At 41.6% G+C, this 19537-nt stretch overlaps 1 protein-coding gene across 1 annotated transcript in view; it reads left to right on the top strand.

Moving 5' to 3' along the window:
* The window catches only part of LOC112563146 (G protein-activated inward rectifier potassium channel 3-like), a 63557-nt gene extending 45454 nt beyond the window's left edge, over positions 1–18103 (top strand). Inside the window, exon 4 of the mRNA XM_025236982.1 lies at positions 13056–18103. Coding sequence (XP_025092767.1) covers positions 13056–13182 — 127 coding nt within the window. The 3' untranslated portion in view covers positions 13183–18103. The remainder of the gene's footprint in view (positions 1–13055) is intronic.
* Positions 18104–19537: the final 1434 nt, after the last annotated feature.

Here is a 19537-nt window from a genome sequence, read left to right as displayed (position 1 = left end):
GCCACAGTCCGCGAAGTCTCGCCCACATGCAGGGCAGACACAACAGCGACGTTGCTTTGAACACCACTACTATCGAGGAATCGTTTAGCTCGCCCGTGCTAACTTCTTTTTTCCACCCCAACCTAAGGATAGAATAAGATGTGTCAGACATTGATGTGGTGCCTCGTAAACTTTAAGTCTTCCTCTCCATCTTCTAGCATCGAGGTTTTTCTGCCGAGGAGAGCTAACCTCTAAGGTCAATCACCCGATGGAAAATGACCTAGCATATTCACTCCGCAGCACTCGTGAATTTGCATGATTGTGTGTTTGATGTGTGTGATGGGCATGGTGGCGTGCAGATTCTTCAGCAGGTCACCACGGTCTTGACTTTCATGTTCTGAAGCTCGTTGGTGGGGCGGCGCTTGTCATCGTGCACTCCGTAGCGCTGCGTACGATCTGGACGACGTATAGAGAGAGGGAGCTCACATCTCTTTGTGTTTGGATTTTCCTCTACACTCTCGCTGCACACACGAGCACCTTTATCTCTCTCTCAAATAGATACAGCTCTTCTCGGTCTCTCACACCACTTCTCTCTTTCGCGCACACAATGCGCACTCTCTGTCTCTCTCGTTCATACACTCATGCATGTAAAGGAGGTTCTATAAAATCCAGGATTTCCGTCCCAGCCTCTAGCATAGATAGAGAGAGGTAGTGATGCAGACAAGCCCACAGACACAACCATCAATCATTTTAGCTGTGGGGGTCAAGGGGAATTCTTTCCTCAAAGCAAGCAGTACGCACCAGTTCCAGACCCAGTGTGTACAGTTCGTGGGAGACCGCCTGCCTAATACCAGCACAAACGATAAAGTTATGCGGTGCTAAACTCTTGTCGCTCGTCTGTAGAAAGTTGCGAGAGCTTTTATTGTGTTCATGTATGTACCTATACAGGAGCCAAAACATTATGAAACTTTGATCAAGATTTGTTTGTGCCAACCACCCCAGGACCAACTTGAATTTATACATCCTCTTTTAATTACTCTTTCATATTTTAAAAGACGCCATCTTATATTTCGTTAATTGAACAGTATTTACCATCTTGGTTTTTTTCTGCCCCCTTCTCGCTGCCTAACGTCTGCATCTCTCTGTCTTTCTGTGCGTGTTGACTTCACTGGCGCTCATTATGAGTCATTATGTATGAGTGCGCTCTCCTAGCGAGTCCATATGCATGTGACACTGCCACGCCGCAGCACTGTTGTTCATCCAATCCTGCGAGCGGTCCGAGGACGAGCGCCCTCTGCAGTTTCCTTCCAAGCGGGTGGCGGGCAGCAACCCATAATCATTCTCGCCATTTTACCGTTGCCCATGCTCCCGCGCCCTTGGAGTTCCCACGCTGAGGCCATCATTGACGTGAGTTTCGCGACCAAATCGGTTTCTACTGGCGCTCCGAGCTAGTTGTGAATTTCGGCTACTGCCTCTGAAGGCGAGCCACTCGTGACCTAGGATGGAAAATTGCAAGGCTCGATTAGCCGTCTCAATCGGCACTGAGGCTGTGGTCTTCGGGTAAAGATGGGAGGATGTGCCTACATGTAACTTTGTATGAACTTCCTGCCGCTGCTGATCAAAAGTGTACGTATTTCGTGTATTGGTTGTTTTTGCTATATTTTTTTTCTTTTTTTGCTTTTTGTTTTTTTTTTCTTCGCGAGACGACGGTAGGCGTCTCGAGTCATCTACCCAGAGCCATGTCTGTCGGGTTCCACCGTCGTCCCTTGCTTGCACCCGTCATCCGTTCTTGCAGACTGTGCATTCTTCAAGGCATAGGTCGAGGATCAGCTGGTCGATGATTGTGGTGGGTTGGGGGGGGGGAGGAGGGTGGTTGCTGGGGGTTACTTCAACAAGCGCCGAATGGAATGGTCTTTGCAGATGACAAAATGGGAAAGAGGAAAAAAAGAGGAAAATTCATGACTTTGCGGACTCTGGGACTGTGGTGGTGGTGGTGGTGGTGGTGGTGGTGGTTGGGGTAACGGATGCCAGAACCGTCTGTTTAAAAGTCTCTTGCTGCAGCCTTTGAGTGTTCCAGACATCCCGAGGAACCGCTGTCGCCACTTGTTAGCCTAGGTTGTATGTTTTGTTTTGGGTTTGTATGGTTGTTTTTATTTTTTGTGCTTTATTTTGTGTCAGGTTTTCTTTTAGCGTGTATTGAACACTGCTCAGCTAATGCGGACGGTTGTCGGCCACTGAGACGTGGACCTGACACGCGTGGATGGGTGACGCCTAACGGTCACGGATGGCGTCTCGCGTGATGTCAACCAGGTCCGATGCATGTTGTCAGCGACAGGGGTCTGGTGCCGTAACTGACAGTGGCCTATTAATATTAGTGACAGAGCCCTGGTGTTATTAGTGACAGGAGCCTGGTATTATATTGGCATTATCATGGCGAAATTAATGACAAATTCCCGGTGTTGTTAATGACGTGGCTCTGCTGATATAAGTGACATGGATATGCTGTTATTATTATAATTAACATGGCTTTAGTGTTATAAACGGCGTTATTACTGACAAGAGTTCGGACATTATTGAAATATATTTTTCAGTAACACGGTTGTGATTGTTTTAGTGATACGAATCTTATGTTATCATCGATCTGATGTGATAACTAACCCGACTTTGATACTATTAGTGACGAGGATCAAGCCTCCACTCACTTTTCCCTCAATTTTCTTTTCTTCCGGTTCTTTGAAGGAAATCTTTAATTGATCTTCCTGGTGTTTCTGGTGAAGACGTGCAGACTAAATCCTGTTTGACATGTCTGCGTCTTAATTTCTGTGTGGCGACTGAGAGCCCATGCCGATGTTATCAAGCCACTGGAAGAGGACCAGGACTGCGCGCCAGACGTCTGACCCATTGCCCTTTGTTTGCTTCCTCCTGAGGAAACAGCAATTTAAAATTCCAGTTTCAAGGATTACACTTTGAAGACGGATCGAAAGGAATGGGGAAGGGATGTTCTGCTAGCATGTAGAAGCATTACCAGAAAAAATTATTTTGAGGGATTTTCAGTATCAAGGTATTTATTAAATCCTAAAAGAAAGACCTTCTCGAATTGTAGTAAGGTATTAAGCTTATATCACAGTTTTCTCTCTCCCTCCCCCTGAGCTGTACTCATCATTTAATAATATATGCTTGAGTGATGGCCTCCTTGTAGCTGATTTGTTCCACGCGTACGGGCAGTCATAATCAGTCTCTTTCTCTCTCGCCAGCGGCTGAAATGTCAGTTGTTCATCAGATAAACCCTCAACCCAATTAGCGCAATGATTTTATCCTTTTTTTTCCATTCCATGTTCCATTCGTCTCTTTTTTCACTATCTTGTTGTTTTAGAGTTTTGACCAGATCCGGTCGTAGCAGCTTCTGGACAAGGTACCGCTTTACATGGTTTTATTTTTCTCTCTCTGTCGCAGTCAAAATTATTATTTAACCAGTAACTTCTGGTAAAAATCGATTCTTAGGATACAGCATGTCTTCACCAGTTTTGTTTCCTTCAGATCTTGCTTGTCTTTTGTTTGGACAGAGCGACGTCAGCCTCTTTTATTAGAGGATGACACATCTGACAGACTGCCATATCGACTGGATGCTCGCATCACAGAAAAAAAACACGGAAATAGACCAGAGAAACAGTCACGTGATACTATATTATATTTATATTATTTTGTACATTTCTGTCTGCTATGGCAAAGATAATTTTAGACACACCAGCAGCTGTTGCTGTCAGACTGGTGAGGCTTTATTTACTTTGTTTTCCGAACTTCATTGTCGCAGATTTGAGCGCTCAGTGGTATTGGTAAGACTGGAAAAGGCAGGCCATACAGACAATAACCTAAGATATAACATAAAAAGAAAAATAGTATAGGACGTTTTATAATATATTTGACAATTTAATACTCTTCTATTGAATCTCGAGGGATAGGCTTAACGTAAACAATGAGATTAAGAAGATAATAGGTGAGAACTCAGAATGCAAGAAAGGAAGAAACTGGACGATTGAACCCTGATTAGGTGTCATTCATCTTTGTGACTATATCGAGCAGGAGGGACACCTCGGGGCAGTAGACCTGTCACAATATTCCTCTTCTACTCCTTCCCCCCTTCCCATGGCCTTTGACCCTAATGTGGTGCAGAGAACTGTTGTCCCTGATTTTGACTTGTCAGATTTGCGAACTCGTTGTGGAAATTAATTTCTGGCCACATTTAATTCTTCCTTTATCAAATTTGTTCAAGCTCTGCTAATTCGGTCAACAAGTAAGCAGCCTTTAGTAATAATGTTCAATTCTTCAGAAAAGCCTTAGCTTTTGTTTGAACCTTTATTTTCGTGGGCCAAACAAGACTGGGCGTGTCGTTTCAGTCCTGCTACAATGGGAGTTATTGATGTCACTGATACTGAATGACTTACATCTTCCGTGACTAAAATAGCTAGAACCAACTTATCACATTTTTTTCATATTTCTGATTTTCTGACATTTATTCATCCTTAATATATCGGTCAAAGAAGCAAATTAGCTTTTTTCAAGTTCCCTACAATAGATAAGTTTAAACCTTTCTCCTTCCTGTTCGAAACAATCAGTGCTCACACCTTTATAGATAGTCTGTCAGTGGTTAAACTGGTAGCAAATTTGTTAACACTTGCAGTAATGGCGGTTAATTACCCTGCACATGTAAATTTAATTTAATCCGATCCAGGCCTAAACTGGAACAATATACAAAGATGATAAAGCATCTTTTTTCCTTGTTATTATCTGTATTGGTAACTTTGGGGAGTGGATGTCACACATGAGGTAGACTCTTGTGTCATGCTCTCTCAGCTTCTCGAAAGAGCCTTTACCGTCTAATGACCTATAATATCAGTAATTTGCATCACTCTTATTGCGCCATTGTCTTTCGATTTGAGAAATCCAAGCCCCAGTTTGCAAATATTTTTTTAGGTTTATTATCTTTGCTAAGTGTTCGCCAAGTTACTAATCAGGAGAGTTAATCACTGCCTAGTTTCTTGCGGTTTAATCCTATTTATAACTTCTGTCTTTGCGTCATCAATTTTCATGAAATACGGTAGTTTTCTTGCTTTAATTTTTTTAATTCAGTGATTTATATCCCTTTTCTGCTCCTCAACTTAATTTTTCTTTAATTATCTAAAATCCCGTTGTCGAGAGTAATTCATTTATCGGGTTTGAACGGATTTTATAGACCAGTGAAGAAGTTTTAATCCATTTAGATAAGGTTTGACATTGTTGTCAAAATACCAATGCGAAATATGTTTAGGTTTGAACGAGGTTAAAAAGAAAATAGCTGCCATCTTGTCAGACACAAAGGTGGTGTTGATCGTTTTAAGATGTCAGTTCCCTCCAACCAAATGCATCTCAAGTTAAGCGATTATTTTTGGCTGTGATGGCATTAAAAATACAGACTTTACGTTGGAAAGAGCATGAAGATACGGGTGTTCACGCTGATATAACTGTTATTTATGATTCTTTCTCTTTCACCCTCCCTCCTCATCTGTGCGTGCTTAGTCCGTGCGTACATCTGTTCATCTTTGAGTCGTTCAGGGGCAAAGAAATACTTCAAAGAAAGGACTGTGTTAAAGAAAGCGATTACTCAAGGTTTGTATTGGCTCTTTCATTTGCTTTGAGGGCGCAACAATATTTATCATGAAACCGCTCGTTACCTGAACAGTAAATAGAGGACAAGGGATGTATAAACACATTGGTAAGTCTTTGATGTTGTCATAATCTGTCTTATGCTCATCTTGTCAGAACTTCATCTTTGTAACCGTCTTCCTGCCGCTAGTCTTAGGAAAGAAGGTTTCCTTAGGGTAGGGAGGGTGTCTGTGATTGATGGCCTGAACTAAACAACATTATCTCATTTGATAATAAAACTATTCAGTATGTTTCAACGAAACGAAGATAAGAAACTTCGTCATTCTAAGTGCTAAAGGCATAAATACACTGTTGCATTTGGCTTGTAATACAGATTCAGATTAATGGATTGGTAGATGGATGAATATTTTTTTCCAACTCAAGCTGCATTCTTTCAGAAGTCGGAGAATGGAGGGAAGTGCTGTAGATGATGAGAAGTGTGGTGACGTGTTCGTAAACAGGAATAGTCAGGTGTGTATGAGCTAGTGCTCCTAAATATACACATGCCATTTGCTTTTGGGGACAAGAGAATTCATTAGACAGACAGAAATGTTTGGCATGTGAAGTATTGCAATTTTTTTTTTTTGAAATACCTTGTCGGTGTAGCGTTTCGTCGTGAATAATTCGCATGCACAAAGAAAGTGATTTGTCACAGAGTAGAAGATCGAATGTATAATCTATATCACTTAACAACCGTCGTGAAGAGACGTTAAAGGGCAGATAACCCTGAATAAAGCAGAAAAAATTAAAAGCAAGAGCACGAACAGAGAACTCGAACATGGAGATCATTGATTACTAACCAACTCTTGTTGGCGGAGCCAGCGACGTAAAGAACTGATTTCTTGTGAGTGGGTCAACAGTATTTAAAATGTATTAAATGCATCTAAGGATAAGCTGAAACACTGGTCTATGAAGGTGAAAACAGGAAAATGTTTTGAATATGATCAGTGATCATTTTTTGTAATGAAATATTGAAAATATTTACTGATTGAGAATAGAACAGCCAGTGCTGTGCTTAAAGGTTGATATTCACACATTCCCAGAATATTAAAACATTCGCTATTTTAAGCGATTTTTTTAAAGCCAAAACGTTTTATAGCTAAAATCATTCTGGGCACAATGGTCTGAGTGGGTTTTTTTTGGGTGGCAGAGTGGGTGGTAGAGTCATCTTGCAACCTAAGACGCCAGAAGAGAAGAAAAACTAAGTGGGAACAATAAAGTGCAAAAAAATAAACAGGGAAATTCTTATCTTTCAAGGACCTTACTGATTGGTTAAAAAAAAACATTTAATGGTTTCTATCGAGGAGAGAAAATCGACATTCTCTCTATGTGGGTTTTTCCCCCACAGCGAGCCACAGATGTATATCAAGAAACTAGAATATTTTACGATTGTGTTGCTTGGACTTTTTTACATTGCGCTTGAATTTTCTTTCGGTTTAAGATCGTCTGGCAAATGCTCAAAGAATATTTTTCCCTTCCAGCACTGCCCGCTGTGTGTCTTGACAATTTAAAGAAACAAAAGTCTAATTTTAGTGGAGGCATCGCTAGGAAGCTTGACCGCAAAGGTGAAGACTATGACGTCTTGCAAGGTGCAGTCAGGACCGAGGATGGGAAATAAATGTTTCTATCGTTCATAAAGAACACAGCTTATTTATAGAGAACTTTTTTCCCTCGCACGAGATGAGTGACAGTATTTATCAGAGATGCCACAAGGCCAGGAGTTGAGGCCAGATGTTACAGAAGGTATGCACACGTCCCTTGTTTCTGAACTGAGTCTCAGAAAGGTTCCGGGTATCGTTGCACGTCCTGGAACGCATTGACGCAAGCAGCACGTCCACGCACGCACGCCACGTACACACACACGCACATTCCTGCATGCGCACTCTTAGATGCACTTGTGGTGTGACGTGTAGGCAGGGTGCACACATAAACACCCACGGGTATCCCGTAAAATGGCGCTTTTTTAGCCAACAATTGCTGAGGCATTTTATGTCTCCACCCAGAGTTTGTTTCCCTCCTCCCTTTATTTATCCCCTTTATACTCCTTTTGTCACAAAAAAAGATTCGTGAAGTAAGAATGCACGAGGGTGTCCCCGCCTTTCCCAAATTTGGCAATTGTTTTGAAATCTGTAATCTGTGCAATCTGTGGAGTAGAATACCAAAAGGAAGAATGAATTTTTAGCTTATCGGATAAGTTTGTTTAATATTTGTTGGCTACTGGAGTAGGGAGAAGATGAGTTCCGATCTCGATATTGGCAAAAATTATCGTTTCAGCAATAGTCACTGATCCAGGTTAGCCACAGCTTAGTGTATGTGACAAAATTGTATTTTATTTATGTTTACCAAAGTGAGAAATCTGAAGAACTCTGTTCTCTCTCTCTCTTAACATACTCTCTCACACACACACACACATGTGCTATAAAATGAAGGAAAAATTGGATAGCTGATAATCATAGTCCACATAGGCTTTGCAATAACAATAAGATGGCAAGATTCTGAGTTTCATTATGTAAGAAATAAAGTAATGTTATCATTCTGGTGATGTTTCTTGGTGGGGTCCAGACAACTGCGTGCAGCAAAGTGGAGAGGAAGATGAAAACGATAAGGGGACCTAGAAAAAGAACAGTGGGAGATGTCCTGGACACAGGCTTCGTATCCATGGCGATATCGACAGAATTCACGCGCCAGTGCTTGCATGCCGGACTATTTGCAGGGACGTGGGCGATGGAGAAGGCAATACGGTTTCGTCGCCACTTTTTACGCCATAAAATTCCGAGCTTGAATTTCGGACTTGCTTTGATGGCGGATCAAGACGCCGAATGGCAGGCTTTTCAGAGCTAAGCGAGCTGTCTTACTTTACTTCCATGAAGACATGACAGTGAACACTTGCAGTTGGAGAGAGAGAGTCTGATCCCAAGTCTTATTGCACCATCGAGGTCCTTTCAGCAGAAGACCAGAGAAGGAGAACACGTAGTTGCAACCTTGCCCACCTCCTTGTGAGCAAGGCGTACTTGGGATCGAGGGATCGGATCCAAAGCACGTGAAGACGCTCTCGCCGCCCTCTTGTCGCTTGCTTAGTCGATAAAGCATATATGTGTGGGTGTGTGCGTGCCTGTGTGTGCGAGAGAGAGAGAGAGAGTTGAAGCCTTTCACCATCCTTATTAACCGTGTTGGAGATGATACGACCATTCATTCATACATATGCAGCCGCCGATTCAACCTGATAATAGCGTGCAAGTAACCTGCGATGCTATCGTAGTTAAGGAAAGCACGTGGTTGTTTACTTGTTTACAGGATGTTCCTTCTTCTCCTGCTTTACCCATTTCTCTCCCTCCCATAGCCCACGCATAACTTTGACCCCCATCTCCCACATCCTCCAACCTCACTCCAACCCACATCTACTCCCGCAACCACCACCACTACCACTACACACCAGAGAGATCATGAGAGTGAGAGCCGCGTTTCATCAGGGATTCTTTGTCCAGTCAAGATAGAGACACTGCAAAATTGTTTAAAGAGATTCCAAACTCACAACTGTCTTTCTGTCTAATAGCCGATTAGTGGCGAATGTTATTACAATACGATGCATCTTCATCATATATATACATACACAAACTCACACAAGTGTTAGTTCTGTGCAAGCGGGATATTGCCAAATTTTCAGACAAGGTAGGGATTTCTTCACACCTTGTGTTAAGACAGATACATATTATCTAAAATTCTAAAACATGTAAATTTTTTTCTTCCAAATTCCATCTGACTTAAAGAAAGAAAATATTGAGAATCTTTGTAGTCTGGTTTTCCCTTGTAAATTTCTCGTCCGTCAAAAAAGCGGAAAAGCAGTGAACTTGTCTTACATAACCTTTTGTTTTTCTCGGGGGTAGGGGCACCTTTCTGTCGCAATAAATTTTGTAACTGTTTTCCAATGATAATTCATTATCGTTAGGGAGGCTCCGACCTCGGAGCTAGTATGTGTGAAGCCGAAAGTCGCTGGTACGAGGCCTGATCGGGTTTGTAGATGGAAAAAACTGTCTCTGCTCACCCAGGCGGAAAGATTTGGTGTCAAATTTATCAGGGAAGGTAACGGCAGCGAAAGAAGAGGTTTGGGGTTTCTCCTCCTCAAGCCATGCCATGGACTCAATAAACCGTAAACCTACATTCACTGCCCTTTGGCCTGTATGGCGTACTTCACCTTTTACCTTTCCAGATTAAGGTCGTCTCATCAGCTGCATTGCGCATGAGATTAGCTCCCCTTTGCAACAACAGCAGTGTGTGGACCGTAGAGTGCTCGCACATTTACTGGGAATTCTCTCCCTTCGCTCCCTGGAGCACGCTGGCACGAAATAGTTGCAGCCTCAAAGAGTGATGGCCTCGGGGTTTTCTTTTTTTTTTTTTTTTTTTTTTCTCCCTGCGTTTATAGGGGCTATGTGGAAATCGATTTCTTCATGCTTGTTTGATGAGAGAGTTGTCTGCCTTCGTCGCCCTACCTGCCGCTAGACGACGCTGTTGTCCATCAAGCACGCCTTGCTGCGCAGCCGCCATGATTTACGCAATACCCGAGGTTGTTTCCGTTGTGTCCACATCTCCGTCCCACTGTCCATCTGTCTGCCCGCCATCTTGTATCACCTGACAGCGCGTGTTTGCTGGTGCCTGTTGGTAATCACACTTGTAGTGTACACGGCTACATCTTCTATCCAGCAGTATAAAATGGCGCACTCTTACTTTGGTAAAAAGGTTTAGGACTCCAGGGCGGCGAGAGCCATGTGGTGGCAGGGTGAGCCTCTCACAAATAATATCCCTCTTGTCGTATTGGCTCGTACTGATTGAACCCTTTTCATGCGAAAACTTAGCTTGCAAGCACCTTTGTCCATACTTAACACCAGCATTCTTTCGATTCACATACCACGCACTAATCAGGAATGTTAGGTGCCTCGAAATACACTTGAGGCTTTATCATGTAAAACGCGAAAATGTCAAAAGCATGTCCTTCTGTTTCTTTTCGAAAGATCTCTTGATGCGTTTCAATAACTTCGCTTTTCCCTGAAACTTAAACACATTGATAAAACCAATCAAAAAAAGGCTTGTTAACATTAGAGCAGTAAAAGCCCTTCTTATCCTTGTCGGTAACCAGACAATATTCCTCCACTCACAGCTAACCATTGATGAAAACATAGAAAGGCACTCCTACGGTGGTTTGGAGCAGACGATAAGCGAGATGGACACTTGGAAATGAATGGTTCAGGAAGGGAGACAGGGCTGAGAATATTTACATAAACATGTACTTCTTGACCGACTACACTTTTGGCGGGCAAGGCGCGAGGACGGGGGATTCTGTGCGGCAAGGTATCCCTAGGGTTGTGGAGTGCTCGGCCTTTCGTTTAGCATTTATGGCGACTTGTAATTTCCCCGGTCTGAGGATTGCATCATCAGATTATTTTTCTCCCCTCCAGCGACTCTGCACCCTGTCTGACACCGCCTCGCTTTCAAACCAGTTGACCTCCTAGTGCAGATGATCTTGGCCGATGAGGCGGGACTCGGTTGGGGCTGTGGGTGAAGGACGCTGACTGCAATCTTGTAGTAGGGCTTGATGAGTGGCGAGCGTTGTGTCTGGAAATTGATGGTGACACAAGCGAAGGCATTGAGAAGGAACCGGTTTAGTTGGGTTTATTTTTTAAAGGGGGTAGGGGTTTGAGGGGAAGGGGTTTGGGTGAAGGTCATTGAAAGTTTTCTTTTGAGAGTCTCTTTATGGCGTGTCTGCACTAGCTGGATCTTGTGAACCCCGCATCCTGCACTCACCCCTGTGGCGGAGAGTAATAACAATTTCCAATACTCGTCTCGGCTGGTGTAAGGCGATGGTGGAGATTTGGTAAAAGATGTTTTTTGAAAAATTAGGACCTTGCAGCTGCTGTTGTTGTTGGATGATGATGAGGATTGCATCGACACACTTTCCAAACTCAACAAAGATATCCTTTCATGGCCCAAAGCAGGTCTCATCCAGGGTCCACTAAAATATACTTTCCTTCTTCCACCACTCACTCTCGAAAGAGCGCTGATCACGAGTTCGTGGGAACTGTCGCACGCATAGCCTCCCTTCTTTCTGCACTCAGTGCACTTATTCGACATCATATCAACATCTGTTGTGTCTCACGTCGAGAACTTTCTGTGGCCGAAGTCACAAAGCGGAGGTAATGTTTACCTACGGGATAGTTATTACTTGAAGCCCCGTAATTAGAAAGAAGTCGGGACTAGAAGGTCGGCTAATAATCTTTATGTCTCCATTATGCATACGACATGACCCCAGCTGTCTGTAGAGGGCTGAAAGTAATCCCCAAGGATATGTATTTACCTCTGGTTCTTAACAACGGCCTGTGGACTGTGGAGATGAGAAAGGGAGAAGGCGAGCAACCGTTTATGCGGCGTCACGGACGGAACCTTCTCACGCGTGTAGCGTGACAGTCGCGGCACATAAACAAGTAGTACCTTCAAGTGTGTGACAATCGCGAACAGGCCGCAGTATTCATGGGCTCATGACAGGTGGTAATTGCTTACAATAGAGGGGATTGTCTCGATGCAAATCTCTTATCCCCCCTGACAACTACTCGCCCCCTTTGCCTGACAAGTGTGTATATTTATCTACGTAGACCTCATTTCTAAGTGTAGCAACAGAACACTTCTCTTGGTTGTTGTTTATGCAGATGAGTTAATTGTATGGTAATGTTGTTAGGGTTCTTACTTTTAGTTTTTTGTGATCGCCTTCAAGTGTTTGTTTTCAGTTTAGTGACTTTTTCTGAAGAACATTAGTGGCAATACTCCTCCCCCAAGATTTGCGTTGAACCGTATTGAATGTCCCCACTGTCTGCCTCCCTGCATCTTTATGTTTCAAATTCTTTCTTAACGACATTGGCAGTGGTGTAGTCTGGAAAGTTAACGATGGGTAAGGTGTTCAGAAACATTCAGCTACGGGTTGAAGAATCCGTAATACTAAAGCAGCAATTATTTAAATGAAAATCAGTTGGACTAAAATTTCAAAGTGTATGCTTATGATCAGCTGACTGTATGCAAATTCAGAGTATATAACAAAGTGTGAATGTATTGTGAATATGCTTGAAACATTTCACTGACCTCGCTTTGAAGTCCGAGATTTTGTCAAATGTTGTTGTTTGTTGGTTTTTGTTTGTTTTTTTGTTCCAACGTCTTATCCAATAAATTACCAAGTCCCATAGACTTTACTAATATTATTTATTGAAACCGTGGTAAACAGAGGGAAATTGAGAATTAAGCAATCGCCGTCAGTATTATTTCACATTGCTCTTTCATGAATGAGTAAACACTTTTCCCGTGTTTCATTATTTTTTTAATTTTTGCTCATACTTATTATTTCATTTATTTTTTTTCAGATCGATTTGTGAATCCGACAACGACTTTGACGAAGATGAGGATCTGGAGCGGCCGGTGAAGGACGCCCGTAAGGCGAGCGTGGGCACGCAGTGGAGGGACTTCTTTCACGTGGAGGAATACGACTGACGTCACGTCAAGAGAGTTACCGCCCCTCTGATGTTAAGGCATAATTGTATTGCGATTGGTTTGACCACGTGCGTATTCAGTGGATAGTGATTGAAAGCGTTATTTATTTGCGTTGGCAATCGTTTCCTTGATTCCACTGAACATCGTAGCGGGAACCAGCCACGTAGTATAAATATTACATAACCGACCTCATCCTTCTTTCCCCGTCACCAACACAAGAAGGGGATTTTGTTTTGTTTGTTTGAATACGAACAAACACACAGAGTTGGCCTATATTTTGGAGTGCATTCCCAGTCGGGAGAAGTACTCTTAGTTTGAAGTCTATTTAAAAAAAGGACCACTCATCATTATTGTATTTCTTGGGGACACAAATGAAATGTTCGGTTGCCAGTCATACACCACTAGTCATTGTGCAATCTTCAACGTCACGTGATGAAAGAGAAGAAAATCAACACTAATAATAAATTTGACAAAATGTGCTTATATAATAAGTCTAGCTGACATTGCTCTGTGGCTTGGTTGTCAGATACCTACACATCACGTGAAATCATGCCATTCACAAAAGAGTTGCTAAGTGAACTGTAAACCAACATCAAATGAACATTATCCATCTACACACAAATTGAACTGTTTCTGGATGGTGTTATTTTTTTCAGCAAAGGGACATCCCAAACTGGAAATCCAACTGGGGACGGTAGAGATAATCTGAGAGAAGAGATTTAAAGTATATCATAGCAATGTCCCTTTCTTTTTCTAAAATATGACTTGAAACCATTTTTAGAATTTTCCTCGCTTTCTGAGATAAGGCGTTGGAAAGACGATGGGTTATTCTTGTGGTTTGAAAAAGTTTTTGAAGACATATCTAAGTAGTAACTGTGAATGACCATTGTACTAGGAGGGCGGGTCATCTTACATGACACCGGCAACAAAAATCTCGTTAATCGAAACTCTGTTTGTTTTTTCAATAATGTGGAAGAATGATTGATGATTAGCATTCTTTGTAAAAACAAAAAGTGAGTTTATGTGAACGTGGAAACTTAAACTTTCGCAAGGTAAGTTGCAGATTGATGACATCATCGTAGTATGTCCTCTGGCAAGGCGCGATGAACTTTTGTTGCATTCTTGAGGTGAACGAGGAACATCTGGAGATGTTTGTTGAGATGAGAGGCGGCAGTTGTGTGAGTAGCCCGTTCTGAGCTCTCTACAATGTGCCGTATGCCCCTTGACCTGGAAGGAGTTTGTATAAGAGTGACTTGGACCGAAGGACAACAGAAGGCGAGATGGCTGTTTTGTTACTGAACAATGTGGTGGGCAAAGACATCGAGCAGACTGCAGGCCCCAAACTAATTCAGTTTTCGTGTCGACATGGCAAGTAAATTATGTTCACCTGCAGTTTGTAACTTTGTTTGGGCTGGTTGGAGTGGGGATTTTTTGGAGGGGGAATACTGCACTGGGTGTGGTTACGTCTCGAGTGTTGTTGTTTACCCTGAAGAACGGTTTGAATGCAAGCGCTTGTTTACTTTGAGCGGAGGGGGAAGACCGTGTGGGTGCTCTATTTTGTTACCAATCTAGCCTGTCGTGTGTTGCTGCTGCGTCAGTTCGACCAAGGACAAGCTACTTTTTTATTGTTTGTTTATCCACTGATCAGTTGTTATACGATTTTGTTTCGGTTTAGTTTGTTTTTCCTTTGTCCATTTTTAAAAGGTATCTGATTTGGGGAAAATATTTGTATTTTTGTCTACACAATATTTGCAATATATAAACACAGGTACTTTGTGCGAGAAAAAAAATTAATCAGATTTTATATTTGTATCTCAAAGCCAAAATAGTTGTATGCGAATGATTCATGGACATTTGAATGGTGAAACATATTTCATCTCAGGCTAACTTGTCTTTGATTCACGCTTACGAGCGATGTGCAAATGCGTCCTGGACTTGGAAAAAAAAAAAAGAAAAGAAAGATTACAGACGAATCGCAACCGACTCCAGTTTGCTATCTGCCATTTATTACCGCAGTCATGTGAACGCCCAGACGAACAATTATTTGGTTGCGATAGTAACCAACGTAGGCAAGGAGCAGGACTGACGTCAGTAGAGTTTAGTTTTAAAAGAACCTGCGTGGGTTTTTTACCTGTCAGGTAGCGCGTGAACAGCCCTGACATATTTCGCAAGCTACTGGAGTATCGGAGGTGAGGAGGCGTCGTGGCTTCTGTCTCTCAAAGTTCAATTAGGCCGTGAAGGCAAGGTCAGGTCTCGCAAGAGTCCACAAATCAGGGTTTTTTTCTTGTCTCAAAAATTACTCCACGTTATAATACGCCACGTATTTACCCTTCCGGAAAATTCTCAAAATTGCAGGAATTACGGCAAAATCATTTTTCTTGTTTTTTTTTTCTCCAGCTGATTAAGCAGACAAAAGCACAGTTCTCCCAGGAAATGCATGCTTTTTCTGGAAGTTTTGGTTTTTTTCCAAAGGTAAACGAGATCGGGTAACATTGGACGCCTGGGTAATCACAGTATCGCGGAATTTGATTGATTAAAAGGTGTTATCAACTTTAATGTAACACCGAAAAAGGTGAAACAAAACAAAAAATTAAATCCACGTCAGTCTTAGCACAGTCGTAAACTGAAGAACTATGGCTTGCCTTGATTTTTTTACTGTGTCCTGTTGCCAGGCAATGAGATTTTATGTCCCATGCACATTACACACGCCGGTGGTGTCAGCATGTATGCAATTATTGTAATTAGAAGCCGCATTAAACACTCAAAGAAGGGTATATAATTATTCCCCCTCGCTGCTTGTCCAATTAGTCCTAGGCGATCTAGTGGTTAGACCTAACGACGCACGATTTCATCATCATCGGGATTTTTCGCTCGAGAGGAAGGAATGGTGTGTGCTCACATCTGCGGAAACATTAAAAAAAAGACATTTTTGCACACTTGTAGACCTTTGATGGAGATTAAAAAGTCTTGCTTTTAAAATAAAGAAAATCATATATAGATATCATTTAACAGCATTTACTTGTCGCATAGGCTATGCCAAGAAATTTTAATTAATCACGCTGGAAATGCATGGACCAATAAAATTCCTTTATTAGAGTATGTAACCATTTTTATACATGGAAAAGAACAAAACAAAATCATTCTTTAAAAACTCGTATTGGCTACATTGTGATGTTAGTGATGACAATTAGTAAGATGTAAAAGGACCTCTCGAAACAGGACATTGCAGCGTCTTTCTGACAGCTGTTATTTGAAAATCATTTCCTAACCGGGAAAAGTACCAAAACACCAAACCACTAAAGTGTTTCAAAGTGTCATGGTATTGACAAATATATTGACAGTATATTGACAAGCGAATCGAACCATAGTTCAACATGCTGACCAAACTTCCAATGCCCCGACCATTCAGCCTCAAAACCATTGGTTTCCTCGTGGCCTTCACAAAACAGCTTTGCCCACCTAGGTTCAATCTTTGATAAAATTGTCCGGTAAATAACTGGACTTAAACAGGCAGTGAACAGAAATCGCATGACAGTTATAGTCGACAGTTAAAGCCAGTCTGGTAAAGGTGACTGCATTCTTGTCCAGAATGGAGACCTTTGTGCTTTGCGCCCCACGCCCATAGTTCGGATTTAAAAGCTATGTCGTACTTGCTGCCTTTCTTCAAGAAGAGAAAACGTATGATAAAGCTCGGTGCAAGAAAATGTTTTCAGCAAATCGGGATGAAAACCCATCTACCATTCTCGAGCCCCACGAGTACAAATATCACCTAAAAGGAGGTCAACAAGACAAACAAGGATTGTACATGAAAACTTTTTGTAAGAGCTAGGATCATATGTTACTAAGCGGTCATGAGCTTGACATCTTTCTGTGAAAGGTGATGTTTGTAGGCTTGTCTTCAAGAAAAAAAAATGTTTCGACTGACCACATCGGCAAAACGTTACACTGCACTGAAGTGTGATGGAGATCGCTGACCCATTCATCTGACCAAACTCATCCCGAGGCACTGTCACCAGCTCTTGGAACATGTCACTATAGGTTAAGGTGACAAAATAATTTTACTAGCAAAATGGATATAGCGGTCTCCAAACCTTAAACTCGAACCTGGCTTTTTTCTGTCATTATCTTCAAAACTATAGTTGTACTGTGTATTTGATCGCAAAGATTTCAAAACCTGTCATGGTCAGTCCAAATGTTTCAAGACAGGTGTCTATGGGACGAGACCTGCGCCGCCTACTGTACGCTGCCTAGAAGACAATAAGCAGTTTAAATGGATTTCCTCCTCTCTTTCCCCTCCCCTCCCTTCGTTCCGAGGAGCTCTCTCTTCATCTTAATTGGCAAAGCTACCCGGTGTGCTATGGCAACGTGCCACGCGCTGCAGTTATGACTAACGCCGTGATGTTTGTAGAGCGTTTCCACCCCACACCCCACACCCCTCATCCTCCACCCGCTCGCAAAACACGCTTCAGATGTTTCTTCAGACTGCCCTCGTTGCCTCTAGGTTTGGTAAAAGATTAAAAAAAGGTGAAATCGTGACTCGCCGATGGCTGGGCTTCGCTCCTCGGTGTCTCCAACTCGACAGATTTCTTGTAAGAAGTCATTTTTTGAAGGTGTGCTTGCAGTCGATGCCAAAATGCACTTCTCCTGATTTTGTGCTCTTGTTTTCTTGCCCTTTTTTTTTTAATTTTCTTTTCGGCTGCACCTGTACTCCGTTTCACAGACATTTGTTCATCCCTTCTGAGGAATCAGTAGGTGTAGACTGAATGTGCAGCGTTGATTCCCCTACTAGTCTTTCATAAATCGTTTCTCACGATTTGTACCAAGCAGTGTCTGCCACAACTAAAGTGTCGATCACACAATTGTGATAAATGCTGTACTGTGTACATAGCAATATTGTTTAAAGATATTTGTCTGAACTGATTACGGACTTGAGTATCTGTCGAGCGAATGTGTCTGCAACAGATTTTCTTTTCTTTTCTTTTTTTTTTCTTTCTGTTTTAAATACATTTCATATTTCCACGTATAAAATCAACCTTCTTGGGGCGTTCACCTTCAGTTAGGAAAACATTCACCTCAAAATTAATTTTTGTTTTCAAGATAGAACAAAAATATTTGTCACGGCTAGTTCGACTTCTAACGACTTCAATGTAATTTATGAGCTGCATTCTCAGAATACACAAGACATTAATCATCAGACAGGAAAACAGGAAATGGACATTTCAACATTGTAGGACAAAATAATTCTTTGCCATCTTTTTTTTGTGGCGATGGTAACTTGTTTGTGGAACAAACATTTTTGTTCAGGTCTTAAACCTTTGCTCTCAAAACTCATTTTCATTTACACAAAGACTTATTCAATGAGGCTTTATAAAAAATAAAGGACGTTCTTCGTGTGCTTTCACCATGGATCACACAAGTAGGTTCGTAGGTTTATATTCTAAAGACAAGTAAACTATTTCATGGCCCAGTAAAGAAGCACAAAAACGAAAAAAAAATTGTTTCCATTACGTTTTGATGAGCTCATACCCCGTTCAGTGATTTTAATAATGTGTACAAAAAAGTTCAAAAAAGGTCTTCATCTTCTTTGACATGATAATGAATGAACAACCGATAAGACAAGAAGCGTGAGTATACAGTGTAATTAAAATTACCGTTCTCTGGGTAAAACATTTTCTCATCTTTTTCGTTGATTTTTTTTTTTTTTTTTTTTTTTGTTCCTTCCCTTACTTCTCTTATCTGCTGATTCTTTCCGTTTAATCTCTCCTGTGACCACTATCTTTTGTATACTAACTGTGGTTCATTTTGACATCGCAATAAATGTTTATTATACTTTGCTAATGTCACATGTCTAGTCTGTATTAGGCTAGCAGTTGACACCTGTTGTTTTGTATTTTTGAACCGTTATTTCTTCAAGGAGTAAAAAAAAATTGTTATCATTTTTACGAACAAATTGATTTGCATAAAACAGTAAAAAATGGTGACTCTTCTCCTTGCCACTGCCGAATGAGGATGTAATTTGCATCTTCTTTTGAACCTTGCATAACCATCTTTGAAAGGGATTTAAAAACCAGCTGTACTTAATATTTAAGATTTTTGCTTTGCGGGGTAAACATTTTCAGTGTAGGATCAGCTCCATCAGACTTATTGTGCCAGCGAGAAGCTAAACAAAGAAAAAAATACTCTCTTCACACACCAGCTTGAATTCTGACACTAGGACAGTTTCATAGCCCAGAAAAAAAACAGACATTTTATATGGTATAGGGCAGGTATCTTGTCATCTAGTAATAATAATAACGAGTGATTTGTAAGGCGCTTGAGACAAGAACAGGACATGGACAATATACAAATGACAGAA

This window comes from Pomacea canaliculata, linkage group LG1 (genome assembly GCF_003073045.1).
Source record: "Pomacea canaliculata isolate SZHN2017 linkage group LG1, ASM307304v1, whole genome shotgun sequence".
Classification (NCBI taxonomy): Eukaryota; Metazoa; Mollusca; class Gastropoda; order Architaenioglossa; family Ampullariidae; genus Pomacea; species Pomacea canaliculata.
This window is presented reverse-complemented; position numbering and strand designations above follow the sequence as displayed.